This window comes from Trachinotus anak, unplaced genomic scaffold (assembly GCF_046630095.1).
Source record: "Trachinotus anak isolate AG129_WGS33_773 ecotype Australia unplaced genomic scaffold, CSIRO_AGI_Tana_v1 ptg000015l, whole genome shotgun sequence".
Lineage (NCBI taxonomy): Eukaryota > Metazoa > Chordata > Actinopteri > Carangiformes > Carangidae > Trachinotus > Trachinotus anak.
The window spans coordinates 10,015,957-10,032,747 of record NW_027273866.1 but is presented as its reverse complement, the minus strand read 5'-3'; the positions used below and the strand labels follow the sequence as shown (position 1 = coordinate 10,032,747).

The 16,791-nt window shown below is 42.1% G+C and overlaps 1 protein-coding gene across 1 annotated transcript in view; it reads left to right on the top strand.

Annotated features, from left to right (window-relative positions):
- slc25a21 (solute carrier family 25 member 21) overlaps positions 1 to 16,791 on the top strand; it is an 85,997-nt gene that overhangs the window by 51,064 nt on the left and 18,142 nt on the right. The window contains exon 3 of the mRNA XM_071498104.1: positions 4,612 to 4,660. Coding sequence (XP_071354205.1) covers positions 4,612 to 4,660 — 49 coding nt within the window. The remainder of the gene's footprint in view (positions 1 to 4,611; positions 4,661 to 16,791) is intronic.

Sequence of the window (16,791 nt, the reverse complement as noted above, 5' to 3'; positions counted from 1 at the left end):
ATGATGCAGCACTTTTTAACACCCGGCCTCGTTGTTTCAGCCATATGGTCTTCTTATCCCATACCCGAAACAAAAGCCAACTTCCACGGCTGTTAAAATGCTGCACATGACGTCAGCTCTGTGCAATAAGAAAACCAGGCATCGAATCAAAATTATATGTTGTCACAGTGTAAAATCAGCATAATATCTCACTGTATCCTTGCAGCTCATTTGTTTCCACTGCACAATAAGCCTTTACGCTGTGTCTTGGCGCAGAATGCATTTGTGGCGAATAGCAGTCTTGTAGTGAATATGTAAGAGCGTGTCTGAATGGCTGTGCTCCAGACCCTACTTTGCCATTAGCACTTGTGCCTAACTGTGTGTGTGTGTGTGTGTGTCTGCAAGGCGCTGGTTGACAAACCCTGTCAATACCATTGTGGTTCAGAAACAAAAGAACCTTCAGATAATGGCATCTCCCAATCTGTCACTCACTGATGCGTAGCAAAGCCATAAACGTCAACCAGATGGCAGGTCACTGTGATATTATGCCCCTCCTCACAGCTGGAGGAGGTGGGGTCCCAGCATGAGGAGTTGGAGCCCAGACTGAAGCAGGGAAAGGCAAACCAAAGAAGTCTGTAGCATCATCCCCTCACTTTGCCCTCACCATGCTCAGCGACTGTGCATCAGAGGCTGTGGAGGGGTGTGAAGTGCTCCCGAGAGCGTGTGGGTTCGCTACTGCTGTGCTCTATGATTAAACAGTAGTATGTGCTGACAGCTGGAATAGAAGAGCATGATGTACTGGGGCACAGTGGTGCGAGAAGCTGCCTCTCACTGGTGTTGGGGAAATGACGTATTTTGGTGTCTTAAGCCCTTGAGGCAAAGATGATTCCATAACGTGTCTCCAATCGAATGAAATGAAAGTACTTAGAAGGCTTTTCGTAACAGTGACATACTAAATGTTGACTGAAGCAGGAAATAGTCACCTCTCTAAGCTCCACGAAGCATAGCCTGAATAGGTTCAAATGCAGTACAGTGACAGGTTGCATCTTTTATGGATCTGTCATCTCCTGAATAAATACCACGCCCTTTTCTGCAGCTCGTTTTGTTCTGTGAGCGACAAGACACAAAACTGCATTGTTCTCTCCTGACTCATGCTAATTCTTTACTGGACAAACTGAAATCTCTGTTTTACTTTTACATAAGCAGCACAGAGAATCCTTTTTACTCAGAGCTGTCAAAACTCATTGTATAACATAAAGGGAATCTCCAACTTAAAAAATTACAACATATCGTCACCAAATTACATCAGTTGTATTAATCGTCACACACTGACCTCATAAGAGTAAATGATAATGAACCATTTCAATAGAATAGAAAAGTTGTCTGTGTGGTAAACCCACAATGAAGCAACATGACCAGAAATATACAGCTGTGCAGCACGTACAAAGGTCAGTTTAGGATTATGGTTGTAGACTTTCCCCTGTTTAGTTTGTCTTCGAACCCCTACAGCACGTCGTCTCATCTGCCATCAGCTGTTCTTAAGGTGTCTCGTCTGCAAGGGCGTTTGACAGATGTTCAAATAAACACAATCTGGTTTTGCATTTGTACTTGTCATCACTTAATCCTTCTGCAACTGCCATCTTGGAGAGTACAACACACCGTGCATTGCTAACTGAGGTGAACATCATATCCATAGACACTGGTCCATAGTGCATTAGACACAAAGTACTGACGGCCTGAGAACTGAACATACATACATACTGAACTAATCAGTGTATCTGAATTGCACTGTGGGGCAGGACTAGCTAATTAGTAAAGAGTGTTAACTAATGTTACCTTTCTAAGTTAATGAAGCATTTGGAAACTTGTATCCTTTAGAGTTCCTGTAATCTGAGGTTTACGATGAGGCCCAAAATCTAGAGTGAATCATTTTAAGTGAAGTACCCAGATGTGCACTGGCAGGTACAAGTTACCTGTAGCAGTGCTCTCTGTTTGGCTATTAATGAAGATATTATTTCATGTATTTTATAGTTTGTTAATGATGGGAAAGCAAACATGTGACTTTTACCATGATAATCGAAAACTGTTTAGTTTAGATACAGGATCACTGCTGCTGTTTCCAGTCCTACTTCTCTGTATCTATTAATAGATTATTTTCTAGGCTCTACATTTTGTACCTTTTCCAGTCTACAACTATGATAGACACATACTTTACCAATAGAAACAAATTTTAATACCCGTTAGCTTGAGTACGAGTAATGAGTAATGATAATGAGAAACACTCCTCCATTACTGTGCATGTGAATTTTATTGTGACAGTGCTGCACTGCTCTGACATCTAGTCAGTGGCTGAAGGCTAAGCTTAAATTGATGAATTCATAGATTAAATCCTGATCATATTTAGACTGAAAGTGAAAACGTTAACAGGGTGAAATACCAGCCTTCACATTCTTAGAATACTGTGCAGTGATCCAACCACATTCATAATGTAGCCTGTAGGTCCAGGTCTAATCAAAACAGGAGAGGTAATGAGACTTGCGAATATATATGAATACATGTCCAATACTCGTTTGCAGGTGAATTTTGGAAGAGTTGTATTTAATTTTCTGCCTTCTCTTTGTTCGCTCTACTTAAGTGTTCAAGTGTGCTGTTTGGACAGTGTTGCAGAAACCTCTCCTACCACCAGATCACCTGTCAGAGCATGTTCGGTCACTTCCCAGCATCTTTGTGTTTGCACAGGTTGATCAAGCAGACAGGCAGGTTTGGTTTCATCACGTAATCTGATTTACCTGCTGAAAGATTTGATGCGACTCATCTTAACTGCCGGCTTACTAATGATGTGTCCATTTCAGGCTTGTATTTACCTTTTCAGTGCAGTATCATTAACAACCACAGTCAGGCCAACTGAGCCGTGACAGATGGAATTTTGTTTGACTCTTGCCTCCCGGTAGCTTGGTTCAGTAGTTTTTAGGTTCTCCCTACATTAAGATGCAACTGTAGACAAAGTAATTTTTTCTGTGGTATTTCACTTGATAATTACTTCCCTGGAAAAACCCCAGAAGACACACTCTTTTATAGACAATATGTTTAATTGAGCAAATTAGAAAGAGCCCATATAGCACGGCAGCTGTGTACACACACAGTGGAATCTGCAAGGGAAGCCCTCAGAGCACCAGTAAAGGGACGCAGTGAGAATTGTGAGTATGAAAAAACCTGATTGAGTCAGAAGGCCTTCGTGCCAAAGCGGTGGCTTTTTCAACACAGATGCACATAGTTAGCGTGTGTGTGAAAACCTCAAGAGTCCCTCACTGATCAACACGGCTGCATCGATTCTCCAGCTGCTGGCACATTGCTGATGCACTGGGTTTGCGCGGCTGATATGGTTGGTGGCCTCAGCTGTTCAAAATGTTGGGAATTAGTTGCTCACAGGAATTTTGGAAAGAAATCTCACTTCATTCAGACCATGTTCTCGCAAGGATGGCACAGCGCTCAAAACACCAAGAATTACTGAAGTAGCTGAGATTTAAATTAGGTGGTGTGATAATCAGACCGATGATAAGGTTTGGCTGGTGCTGGCACTGGCTGTGTCTCAAAACCATTTGGTAGCAACAATCCACAGAACGTTTACTAAAATCACATGAACATAAATCCGCTGACTGAACTGTGAACTGTCACAACTGACATAAAACATCAGATTTATGTTGTTGTCTTCAGGGCTTTAACAGTTACATGCAGGTTCACATTGGGTTTATATTGTAGATCTGACTTGTTCAGTGAGCACCAGCGTCATGTGAATACCTAAAAACGGAAAACCAGGAGGGGTAAGGGAAAACTGTGTGACAGACTCGAAGGAAATTTAAGAATTTGATTTTCAGTGATAGGAGCCAGAGAAAAGCAGCAAATCCTCATATTTGAGAGGCTGGCTGTGAGAAGTGACTTAAAACAATCTACTATGGGATTTAATGGGTGACACAAAGGGTTAACAGGGCTCCTACTGTAAATGGCTTCAGCACAGGCTTTGATTTTCAGCTCAGAATTCAGTTGCACCACTGAACCACAACATGAGACATTTGTATTGGTGGGATTGGACCATGTCCTGCTTGAATTATATGGCAACAGTAATGGTTTCACTTCATTTTACACACCTACTTAGAGAACTGGAGTTCCATCCAGTTAACTTCTATTTCACCTACTCCCGCACATTCTCCCTGTTTTCACTCACTCATTCATTCAGAGCAGGGATCTCTGTGAATAGAGGGTTTGCAGTGGATTTGCTAGATGTGTGTTCCTGAAAAGGAGAGCACTACCAAGTCCTCAGCATCAGTGAACTGCAGGAAAAAGCCCAAGCAGCCAATCACAGTTCTCCCAGCCCCCATGTGGAATCTGTCGCCTCCATAGCTGTGACATGTGTAGTTACATTTATGAGGAGGCTCCCTAGCTACGCCGTTACCCCTTAATGAACAAATACTGTACAAGTGAAGCTTTTCTATGAAGTAGTCGTAAATGTTCACATCAGAAACTGATAGAAAAATCTCCTTGAGTTGTCTTGACAACTGAGAACATAACAAACATAAAAACCCATAACAACCGTGGTGATTGAAATAACTTATCCTGGCTGTTTTTACTTCTCAGGTCTGGTAGAGATCTGCTTGATGCATCCCCTCGATGTGGTGAAGACGAGGTAAGCTGCACGTTCAAACTCCTACATTTGCTCATCTTTTGTGTAAGTTTGCCTAAGGTATAATACTATTACTTACAAGAAAGCCATTTCAGTTCACATCTGCTATGAATCCTCTTGGTGGGTATTTGGGCCTGTGTAGTGAAGTTCCGCGCATACCACGTCTTTTTTCCCAGCTCGGCGAGCCTGGCCAGCACTGCTCTCATTCTGCACACAAGCGGGCACTGATGCCAAGAGCCTCAGACATTTTGTGGAAAATGAAATGCATCATTTACCCATTCATTCTCCGCACAATGGTAATGTTTGATGTTTTATGTTTTCAAATGATTCAGATTTTTTACCTTATTACTTAGTTTAAGAAGAAAACATCAACATTTTTTTCCTCTTTTTTTTTTTATTTGGTAAGGCCTGTGGTTCCTGAGAAAGATGGGACCTTGCAGAATATATCCAATGCCACTAAATGCGCTGTTTAATGGCTTGTTTTCCGTTAGCGTCTCCTGTTTGTGTGTTATGCAAGAGCGGTAGCAGTCTCGAGCTGTAGAGTGATCAAGAGCCTTACACCACAGTGTCTCAGCCAGCCATAAACAGGTCGTGGGCTACTACTAAAGCTTTATAGTCTTTCACAGGCCCAGCCAAGACCTCTGGCTTCGTTCTGAGCCCCCCTGCCCCATTCACTACTTGTCAGTAAATTGTACTGCTTTTTCTGTCATTTACGGCAGCAGTTTCTTGGTAAATAAATTGCCCGGTGTGCCTTTTAAAAAAGTGAGATGGTTGCACTTTGAAGGCAAGTACCAGCACCAGAACACAGAGAAGGAAGCACAGGGATAAAAGCCAAGGGTGAGCAGTGTTGTATTAGTCGATATTTGATACTTTGAAGGCACACGGTGTGATTTATGGTCACGTGTGGAAGCAATGGGGGTTTATTACAGGTAAGTCTTGAGCTGTGCCTGTCCGTCCTCACGCAGGGTCAGGGTTAAAAGTGCACTCACTATTTTCTTTGTAATGCTTTTCCTAAAAAAGTGGTAAAAGCTGCTCTAAAACTGGACAGGTTTATCTGAGTGTTTTCTGTTTGCATTGCCATGTGTTTATGTTGATGAACGTTCTGTTGCTGAGAATGGACCTGTGTAAATTAGTTCATGTTGGTCTTGGCTGAGGCTCTACGCTGGGTGTCTATTTTTCTTTTTTAACAAAATGCAAGAAACAGAAAAGTCTTCTCTTTCTTTTCATTGACATTTAGATAATGTCCCGAGTGTTTAAACAACAGAAGATTTGTATTTACCCTGAATGACACACACACACACACACACAGCAATATGCAGTACATGTATAGCTGTGCATGCATACTGTACATGCATGTTCACACACTTAATATCTACACATGAATTCATAAACCAAGCATACATACCAGCTAATTGGGACACTGAGGGAGCTGAAATCTATTAGCAGAAACCTTGGAGCCGAGAGTCAGACACAGACACACCTCCACCGGGTCTAACTCCCTCTTTTCTCTCTCTCGCATGGCTCTTATTAGGCACTGGCTCCTGCTTTAATGTCCACCGGTCCAAATTGAACAGCAACTGGAGTAAATTTACTTTTTTCCACCACAGTCAGAATCAAAGGGAATTTTTTTCTGTCTCTCTCCCTTTTCCTTTTTTCTTTTTTTTTTTTGTGTACCTGCCTAGGAGTTGATGTTTACCTATTTTCCGAATGGGGGTTTATTTTTCTCCGCTTTCTCTGAGGCGGGGAAGGAGGCGGTGGTGACAGTTTTAGGATTAGCTGCAGCCGTTGGTGTAACGACACTCCACCCGCAGCCAAATAATGTTATGAATCAAAAAAAATGTCAGGACCATTTGGCAGCTTTTTACTTTAAACAAATACTGATTCATCTTCTAAGCCATTGCTTTGGCAGATAAATGAATAGCTGTGCTCCAGAGACGTTAAAAACGTGGTCTCTCATAACTTTCAGCATGATTGATGGCACAAAATTTGGACTACTTATTAGATATTTTTAATCGGTAGAAAAGCAAGTCCATAATGATAAAACTATTACCTCAGAACATCAGTTAAAAACACTGATGGCCAAAATTGCTTTTATAATAGTGAAAATATTTAACTTGACCACAGTGGACGTTGTTATACATATGGGACCTAAAAGTGAAAGTCTTGAGAAAGTCAGATGATTCACAATGTGTCTTTTCGCCTTTGTTGTTTCGCTTTTACTCCCTGTAGCGAGCTCACTGACCAGTCAAGCCATGACCCCTGTTACTCACCTTTGCTAACAAGTACATCTATCTTAGATCTGAGGGACTCCTGCAGAGCCCACCTTCCATCACACTGACTTACAACCTCTTTCATCGCTCTGAAAGAGTTGAACGTGTATATTGGCAATTTTGAGAGAAGCGTGTAGATGCATTGCATGTTTTTGTGTAACAAGCTGATAGAGGTTCAATGTCTTAATAATACAGAGCAAAATTTTAGTAATGCGATTGGTTGTAGTTTGAATTGAACCTTTCACCCAAATGTAAAAAGTATTTTCATTTTCGGTTCATCTGTAGATAATTTTTTTAATCATCAATTTGTTGCTGGGTCTTTAAAACTTGAGCAAATAGTGAATTGATTAATATATCAACAGATTTATTGTTTTTTTTGGTCCATTGACTATTCTATAGTTGTTTTAGCACTAACAGGCACTTGTCTACCCCCTGGAACATGGAAACATTATCACATACGGTGTGTCCTATTTAAAGGGAAGTTTCTTTGAGAATGCACACACAGCAGGGTGCAGACCAGCGTGAGCCTCAGTACAAGTCATCAGGGGGATTAATGCAAAATAGCCTAAATCGTTAGGGAATGTTGGAGAAGAGTTAGGACATTTATTGGTTTTTATGAGCTATTTCAAGATTAGGATAACCTTTTATTCCACACACAACTTCACATCTGCAGCTGTGACAGTTCTGTTTCTCGTTCTTTGGTGCTTTTAATACATCCAATGCAAAGATTAAAGTGAACCCAGAAACATCAAGCTCATTGTGAGTCACTCTGGATAATGATCAGCCCAAAATGTAAATGTAGCATACTTCACACAAAGTAAACAGTTAATTGCCCCTGACCCTGACCCCCCCTCCCCACCATGGGTAGGAGCAGGAATGTCGGGGTGAAGATGTAGGGTGCAGCGAGGGGAGGGAGGGCAGTCGTCAGTTTAGCAGAGAGAGACAGTGGGACCGAAGTTACAGCTTTTCATTAACCTGGAAACCACCTAGTTACATGGTTCATGGGCTGGTCTCAGCTCACTTGGAGGTAACAAAGGGTGTCGGGCGGCACTTTCCGCAGGGGGCTGTGCGCTTGGGGCACCCCATCTGACTCTGATCAGGTTCTCCCTCTCATTAGAGAGTTGCACTGAGCCCGCATTTCCCTTCATGTTGAGATCCTGTTACACGGTGCTCCACCCTTATACACATGCATGCGCAAACATACTCGTGCTCATCTGAAAGAAACTTCCCGTCACCCCCTTTACCTTCCGCCCAGAGAGTGAAACCACGCCTTCCTCATGTCTGCGTCTGCCTGAGCAACCTCTCCTGTCATTGTGAACTTCCTGCCATTTCCACAGTGCACACATGATCTGATGTGTTTGCAAGCCCCAAAGATGTTTTCTATGCAATAATTCTTGACTGAGCCACTCCTCCTCTGCTTCTGTTCTCCCCCTACACCCACACTTTCTCCCTCACTCTTCCTCTTTCATGCTCTCCCATCCTGATTTTGCTTCTTTTTCCCCTGCTTGTCCTCTTTTTTTTTTTTGTCTCTCCCTCAGATAACCACTCTTCATCCAGCTTTTCGACTCCTCCTGCTGAACATTAACTCTTTCTGCCGTTTTTACATTGTGTCTTATGTGGTTTTAGTTTTTCAGCAACCATCATACTTAGCCTGTTGTTGATTCAGCCACAACTTTTTGTTAATATAAACCTTATTATATAACAACGTCATCAGCATCATGTGGAATGCATTGTTTAAACTTCTATCATTACTTCTGAATTTGTAGTTTGCGGAGCGATTATGTAATGTTTTGTTTTAAATCCCAGTTGTACATGTGTTTTAGAAGGCTTGTATTGAATTATGCAATTCTGTAAATTGTGTTGTATGACATGCCTGTCAGAGTCATTGCAAACCACTAAGCCTGCCAGTAGCCTGTTTCAAGCCTGATTAGAAAAACCTGGGACTGGCCCTTGCTCGCGGCAGTATCCATGGCAACACTACTTCCATTTGGTCACAGCATGCATGAAAGTGTGTCCCACTTGGAGGGCTTGAAAGTGATCTTTGATGAGAGCTTTGACAGATGACATCCAGTCTCTTTGGGGAAGGTGTGACAGCGCTGCCCAAAGGCTTCACTCTACCTCTCTCCCGCCTCCACCTCTGTTTGCCCCCAACTGCTTGGTGAACCCCACTGCACTTATGGAGGAATCCCTGACACAACCCTCAAACAGCAGGGCACAAAGCAGCAGCAGCCTGATAGCTGATCTTTCCTTGTAAAGGAGAAGGCAGGTCAGCGGTTGTCAAGCCAGTTCTTAATCCCCCTGGCGTTGTGAGACTGCAGGGCAAAACTTTACTCACTGTGTAAACTCAAACACATGCCGCATCCAAAGAGGATAACCGAAGCTCAGTCTGTGCATCGCATCAGTGCACAAACATGATCAAATTATGAGTCCCTTACAAAGGTTCAACAGCAAGTCTTTTCATGAGCAGGGCAGAACAGCATATTTGGCAGGATTAAGTATGATGATGTTGCACCACAGTCATACTCTCTTGGGTGATGTCTTAATGTTCTGTATGCAAATTATGTCTCATCTTAATGAATTGTCTATCCAGATTTAAAATTCAGAATAATGTGGTCCTGTTCAAGATGGCTCAGCGTCTGTTAGAATCACTTAATGATTCTACACCTTGTGATGCCAACACAGGGAGCAGTGTGGCCTCCACGTGGCAGGACAGTTACTAAGGGTGTGACAGTTTGGGCTGGTGGATGGGCCAGTACGTCCAGCATTCATGTTGATTTTGCATCACATACCTGCAATAAGGTTTGCTTTTGACTGTAACCATTGTCTTTACCTAACATTAGCCAGGTGTTTCTGTGTCTAACCAACACTTTAACCAAATTTGCCATAACGCAAAACTAACCACCCTGTAATTGCCATTAATAGATTGCTAAACAGTGAGGATTTTAAAACCACTGATGTTGGATGTTAACAAAAAAGAAAAAATAAGTAATCACTGCATGAAATATGAGCTCCTTCCTTCTTTTCTTTCTTTGGGGTGGGTTGGTGTAGTATATGTGAGTTTTTTGCTGTCTCGTTCTATATAACTACACACAACACAAAATAAAATAAATTTCAAAATCAAAAGGAGAAAAGGAAACATAAAATTAGAGGGGGAAAAAAACCCCACGCCTGAAAAAGAGGTATTAAAAAAAACAAAACAAAACAATCGGACATCTTCCTGCACTACCCCTTTCATCCGTCCAATATATATTTAATAAAATAAATTAAATGTTTTTCCATATGCTCTTGAAAAGCTCATAGAAAATTATGCCACACTCAGACTGATGTGACATGACACCTTGGTCATTCTCATTTTTGGCATGATGTGAAATTTTTGGACCTGAAAAAGGGGCATCCTGGTGGTCTCAGCATATGATGCATACCATGTAACTGCAACATTTCAGTTCTTTTCACCCTGAACTGACAACTATCTAATAAAGGCAAAATGCAGAGAAATAAACTTGCTCATTACTTTTAACGTTGTAACAGATGTTGCAGTCACTCACAGATGTTGGAAATGTAACTAGCAGTCACAAATGGGTTACAATATCAGAGATATGGGCTATAGATAGAGGTACAAATAAAGAGCAGATGTGCATGTCAGTGTGTATGTCGTACTGGAGCACCTGTAATCATTATCAGTGAAGGGGTTCACATTCCAGTACACTAATTACAGAGTTGAGGCATTGTGTGCTTTGATTTCACTAGACCCTGACTGTGCTGCAACCACAGTGCTGCCCCCCTGCTGCCCCATCTTTTTCTTTCTGACTCTCAAAACTCACACATGCATGTCTGTACATCCTTTATCCCACCTTCATCACCCCTTTTCCGACCTCTTGCAAGCAGTTTTTCTTTTTCTTTGAGGTGCTTGGAAAGACACTTTCAAGCCAAAATTGTTGTCACCTTGGCACTAACAGTGGAGGACTGAGCAGCGGTGGATGCAGGAGTTGCATGGCAGTTCCCAGTGTCTCAACTTTGTGCTCATTAAAAACTCATTAAGCATGTGTGCTTGCTTTTTCACCTAATGCGTTGATGATGCAGTTTTGATCACCCGAGTGTGTTGTACAGATTTACAGAAACTTGCAGGCTCAGCGTGGTCCCTACGCCAAACTGTGTGCATTGTGTGCACATGCACCATAACAATTCATTTGTACATACTGTACTCACAGCAGTCTTATCCTTATAGCAGTTGCCTTTGCTCACCGCTGTGAGCAACTCTATAACAAGCACACAAGAAGGCCGCTCTTGGAGTTGATGAATGCAGGAAAAGCCGAATGTCTTTTAACATGTCTTTGTTAAAAGGTTCACAGTAGCCGCATGAGGCCATTGCACAGTATGTGTGTTGTTTTCTTCTGCCTGCTTCCTCATTCTTCTCGCCTTAAAAAATACATTGAAGAAGGTGGAGGAGAAGGTGATTGGCTCAGAACAAACTAACCAATCATCAACAAGGACCCACACAGAGTCATGACTGCAGACCTTAATATTTCAAATTTTAACAGGCACGTGGTGGGTATGTATGTAGTGGCAGAGGTTTGCTCGTTCACCAGCACAGAACCCTAAGACCAGAGCAAGAACTCTGCAGCAGGCCTAACACAGAGGTCCATTGCTTATGCATTTCAAGCTTGTTCAAAAACCTTGGGGTGGTTGCTACTTTCAAAGGTCTGCATCACTGACTGGATCCATAATACTTTGTGTCACTCATTGGAGTGTGCTGCACTTAAAAATAACTGGTACAGGATTTGGTTGGCATCCAGTTAAAGTGGGTATGGTCTGAACTGGCCTTAAGTCTTTATCCTTAGATCTTACTGAGTGATACTGGTTGAGGACTTAGTAGTAACATTTGTCTAAGAAAGATTTAAATGTCAGATAAATGATGAAAGGAAAATAAATGCAGTGAAGATGGAGATAAAGATAACAGTAGCTTAGATACCTCTTTAGCCATGTATGCTTGTGCAGTGGATTCTTTACATCCAACTGATCAGACTTCTTTTACATGTAAATATTCATATGGTTCCAGTCTAAATAGGTATTACTACACACTTAAAATCCATCTACTTACACATGTTCACATAAAATTAGCAACAATAAAGGCCCCTATAAAAATCTCATTTCTTTTTGGGGTGCCTACAACAGAGTGTCTTGGGCTCATGAGAAATAGCTGAGACAAGACAGTTCAATGTAGGAATTGTGACTCTCAGGTTTCCCCCTGGAAGCATGCAGGGCAGTTGTCTTCTGTCTGGAGCACACTGTGTTATAGCTCGTAGTTACCTGCTGTCAGAGGAGTCTCCAAAATCCTGCAGCATTTCCTCACATCAAAGTGGCTGTTACTGTTGCATGCTTGGACCAGTCTATCACCAGGTAATCCTAACCTAGCTTGCATGGACTGCCATCGCCTTTCATGGCTTGTGTTTTTCTCTATTTCATTCAGCCATGGACTTGCATGTTTCTCCTATATTCAAACTGTGAATCAATCTAGTTTCTTCCTGTCAAAGAAAAGCTCTTGAGGAGTCCTTGCAGGTTCCAAAGAATTATTCTTTATAATATTCATGTGGACTACTTGGAGAACCGCTGCAAATGATTTTTTTAACTGTTTTATCATGCTATAATTAAAACTACTGCTCTAGCATTAGCACCATAATTTCATTTAACAGCATTTGGCAGAGGTTAAGAGACCCCAGTTTAAACACCCAAGAAATCCTTTCTGTTATGCAACCACTTACTGGAAATGTCAGTGAGACTGCTCACTTTTTCCACCTATCTGCTCCACTTCAGCATTAGTGGCTTTCTAAATTTGCTGCAGTCCACTCTAACATATAGAGTGATCTATCAGTCAACCAGAAGTTTGTAATGCTCAAAACATCTGAGTCTCAGTCTTGGCCTAGGCTGTCCTCGTGCTGTTTTATGCAGCTCTTTTCCTGCTCTTCCACGGTAACACAGCCTGATCTTGGGTCACAGAGGTCACGGTATATGAGCAGACATCTGGACCGGCAAACTGGTCTAACATCACCATAGGGAATCAGAGGAGTCAGTTTTATCGGCGTGAGAAAGAATTCAGAATGACAGAAAGATGTCGTAGCCTTTTTAACATACAGTGAAACTTTTTCTCCCTTATCCACACCAAATCTTGCTCCCTGACTTGGGCTATCCTAAGTCTAGTAGGTTTTTGGTGTTGGTGAAACCCATTCTGGCCAGGTCCAGATCAAGCTCTGGGAGCCTGCCGTGTCACGAGCGCCAAAGGTTTATCACTTCCCCTCTGCTTGCATCTTGCATCTTCTTCTCCTCAACTTTATTTTCCTATTCCACTCTCCAAAGGTCTGTCTTTATTGCCCTCTTCCTGCCACGCTCAAACACTTTATTTGGCAGACACTTTTGTTCAAAACGACTTACAATAAGTGGAAACCACGTGTAAGCAAGAGCCAGTTTGAGTCTCAAATAAATAAAGGCATGTTCAGTGCTACAGTACTAGTGCTTAGGCAATATGGGTCATACTCCTTTTATTATTCTACTTTTATTCATCAAACACACTTTTTACTCAGTGAGAATCAGTCAGCACTGTTGTCAACAACAGTAGGTTGTCAAAACAAGGACCTACTGGATCGAAAAGGGACCCTTTTATTTTTGGTTACACTCTTTGACCCTGAAGCACAATTGGGTGGCTAAGGTCACGATTGACCGCATTTGCCATGTTGGACCATTTAGGTCGGAAAAGAGCTCTTAACCTCATGTACCAATGCAATGGACTCTTACCATTTTTATGATCCTGCTCATTAAAATTAACTGTCTAGCTGTAAAAAATAGATTTCCCCTTTATTTTGCCCTCTGGATTGTCTTATTCACTTCAGATCTAACAAGAGAAATTGCTCAACTTTCATCCTTCCCCCCTGGTGATTCAGTTCTTCTCCTTCTTCAATCATATTTTGTCTCACTCCTTTTTGTTGAAGCACTTGGCATTCCAAGAGGGAAGGCATGAGCAGATCAAGGCTCTCACTGTAGCAACCAATCCAAATACACGGCAACACACATAAATCATAATGTTCATACTTGGAGAAAATTGCACAATTTGAAATATTGTACTATACTATACACTTTCGGTCAAAAGTTTTAGAACACCCACATTTTTCCAGGTTTTTTATTGAAATTTCAGCAGCTCCTTAAATGGTAGAAAGTATGAATTTTCCTAGAAAATTTCCCAATTCTGGGATTAAGAAATTGGTTAATTTACAGCGTTCCTGCATCAATGGAAGTAAATGAAGCCTTGAAAGTTGCAAACAATTCCTACAGGTTCCCCAACTTTAGTTGATGGCTTCCAAACCCTCTGTCTGTAAAAAGACAGTGTTGGAACAGACTGTTACTGCAATACTGTACTGCAGCAAGTACTGTTGTATATTGATATCAGAATGCTGAGGAAAAAGACAAATAACAAAGGAAGATTGGTTGAACAGGGGTTTATCCTACATCAAGATAATGACCCAAAGGATTGGAAGAAAAGAACCAGACAGCGGCTTCAGCACAGTGTCCAGATTTTAACCACATGGAGCTGGATTGGGAACTGGATAGAAAGCAAAGAAACCTGCAAGGGCAACACATTTGTGGGAACTCATTACAATGTTTTATTTCAATTATAGAAAGAACATCACAAGTATGTTCAGCTGCTGAATGAGTAAAAATGTAGTTAAAATTTAGTATTTAAGATTCTTTGATTCCTTTTTATAATCTTTCTTATTTATTTGGTCTGTGCTTTAGTTTCAGAGTAGACTGAGATGTTACATTAATAACTAGTAAATAGTAATTGTCATTAATAACTGTAAAAACTTTTGACCAGTCGCGTTTACCTACAGGTAAACTACCTTTTGTAGATTAGGTCATTACTTCTCTATATAGGGTGTTAATTTATATGTCAGTCTGTCTGAACAGCTATAAATATGATTTCATATCAGCCCCTATTAGACCCTAAATTTTAAACTAAGGGAGTCATCAAAATTGCCACGCTTTAAGTGCCACTGAGGGAATACCCCTCATTTAATAGGGCATATTTTTAAGAGATCTCCTAAAAAGCTTGGTCTACCCCTTTTAAAAGTAAGCCCATCAAGCCTCTGCCTTTTGATCAACCTAATAACCTCCCCTACCCCTTCCCATAGGCATTTTTTTAACACCATCATTAATGAGCCTCACCTCAACATCTCGTCTCTCTGGGGTGACAGCCCGTCTTGTTGGTCCCCAGTTCGAGCCCATTACCACCGGGGTCTGGGAGCGGACACGGCCTTGCAAGGCCCTCAAACACTGTGCTTCTGTCCATAAAAATACAAAGAATGGGGCTCGAGCCAGTTACTCCACCCTCATTTACCTTTTTCACTTCTCTGTGGACGCCTAGAATTTGTGCTTTTATAGGCAGTGGAGGTCAGGTGGACGAGTTCTTCAGGATTATTTACCCCAGAGTGCTTGTCTTGCTCACAGAAGCACCAACCTGCCCTCGCCTTCACCCTCACCTGGGCAGCTCAGGGCCTGTAAAGCACCAACACAGGGAAAGTGGGATGTGGGTAAGAGGAGAAAAGAGGGGGGCTCTTGATGAACTCACAGATCTCATCACCTCTGAGTGTACTCTGTCTCCACTAGTTTTGGCTGACGATTGAAAGAAATGCTCCAAGTGGTATGTTTTAAAGAAGCCCCAGGGTTTTCCTTGGGTCTTCTGTCTGCTGAGTTTACGATCCGCATGGTTGACTCCAAGGCCAAGTGAATCTGCCAGAGCCAAGAAGGCTATCTGTTGCTCTTCTTTAGCCAACCAGTATATCTCCTTATTCACTGAGGTCTTATGAAGAGAAACGAGAACTTTTTGTCTGTATAAATTCTCTAACACAGGACATTTAACCAGGACTGCTTTGAGTCTTATTTTCCACTGTTGGTTGCTGTGAAAAGCAACATTAGCAGCTTCCTAGCCAGGGGCCTGACGGTTCCCCTGCCGCCACAAGTTCTTCTGGTCCTCCCCATTATCTCCCACTCCCTGGGCCATTCTGTTTGGTCCTTGGCTTTTATGGCAGGGTAGGAGAGGGCCATGAGGAAATGAGGTGACCCTGAGGTCACAAGTGGAGTCAGGGGGCTGGAACCGGACCACAGCCCTAGCAACCCCACTCTCTCAGGGCTGGTTCGGGTCGGGGCAGACAAAGCAAAGGAGAAAGGAGGAGACTTGGGACAGGGTCTCTACCATCCTTGACCTCAGCATCATATGCCTTTAATTAAGCCAGATTTGAATTTGTTTACAAGTCCCAGTAGTCTTAAATCTTCCGGCTCTTTGCCCCCCTCCTCTGTACCCTTCATTCCACCACCCCCTCATACCTGGAGTCCTTCTTTTCTTCTTCTCTTTAATATGGTGTCAGACATCTATTTATTATGCTGTTTTAACTAGTTTTCAGGAACGGGTTACAAGCTATTTGGGAATCCACCAAATAGGATTTGAGGGACACCCCTCTAAGATGTTAATCTGTTAGCGATATGAAAGGCCGCTCACCCCACTAAACCCCCCTCCCCTGGAACTGGGGGGCTCTTTATGGCCCCATCAGGCACCCGCATGGACGACTTACTGCTGACCTTGTGACCTTGCAGTTGAAGCCATATGAGGAGGGAATCTTTCTCTTGTCCTGTTACCTCCTACTCTCTTCACCTCCGTCTCCATTTTCTACGCAGATCCCTGATGTTCTCTTTGTTTGTAAAAAAAATATTTTTACATTTTTCAAGTTGTCTTGTTTCATCAGTGCTTTTAATTTGTTGTTTCATTCGTCACTCAATTTAATAATCAAGTGTATAATCACTGTGTATCTTACCAGGTCATTT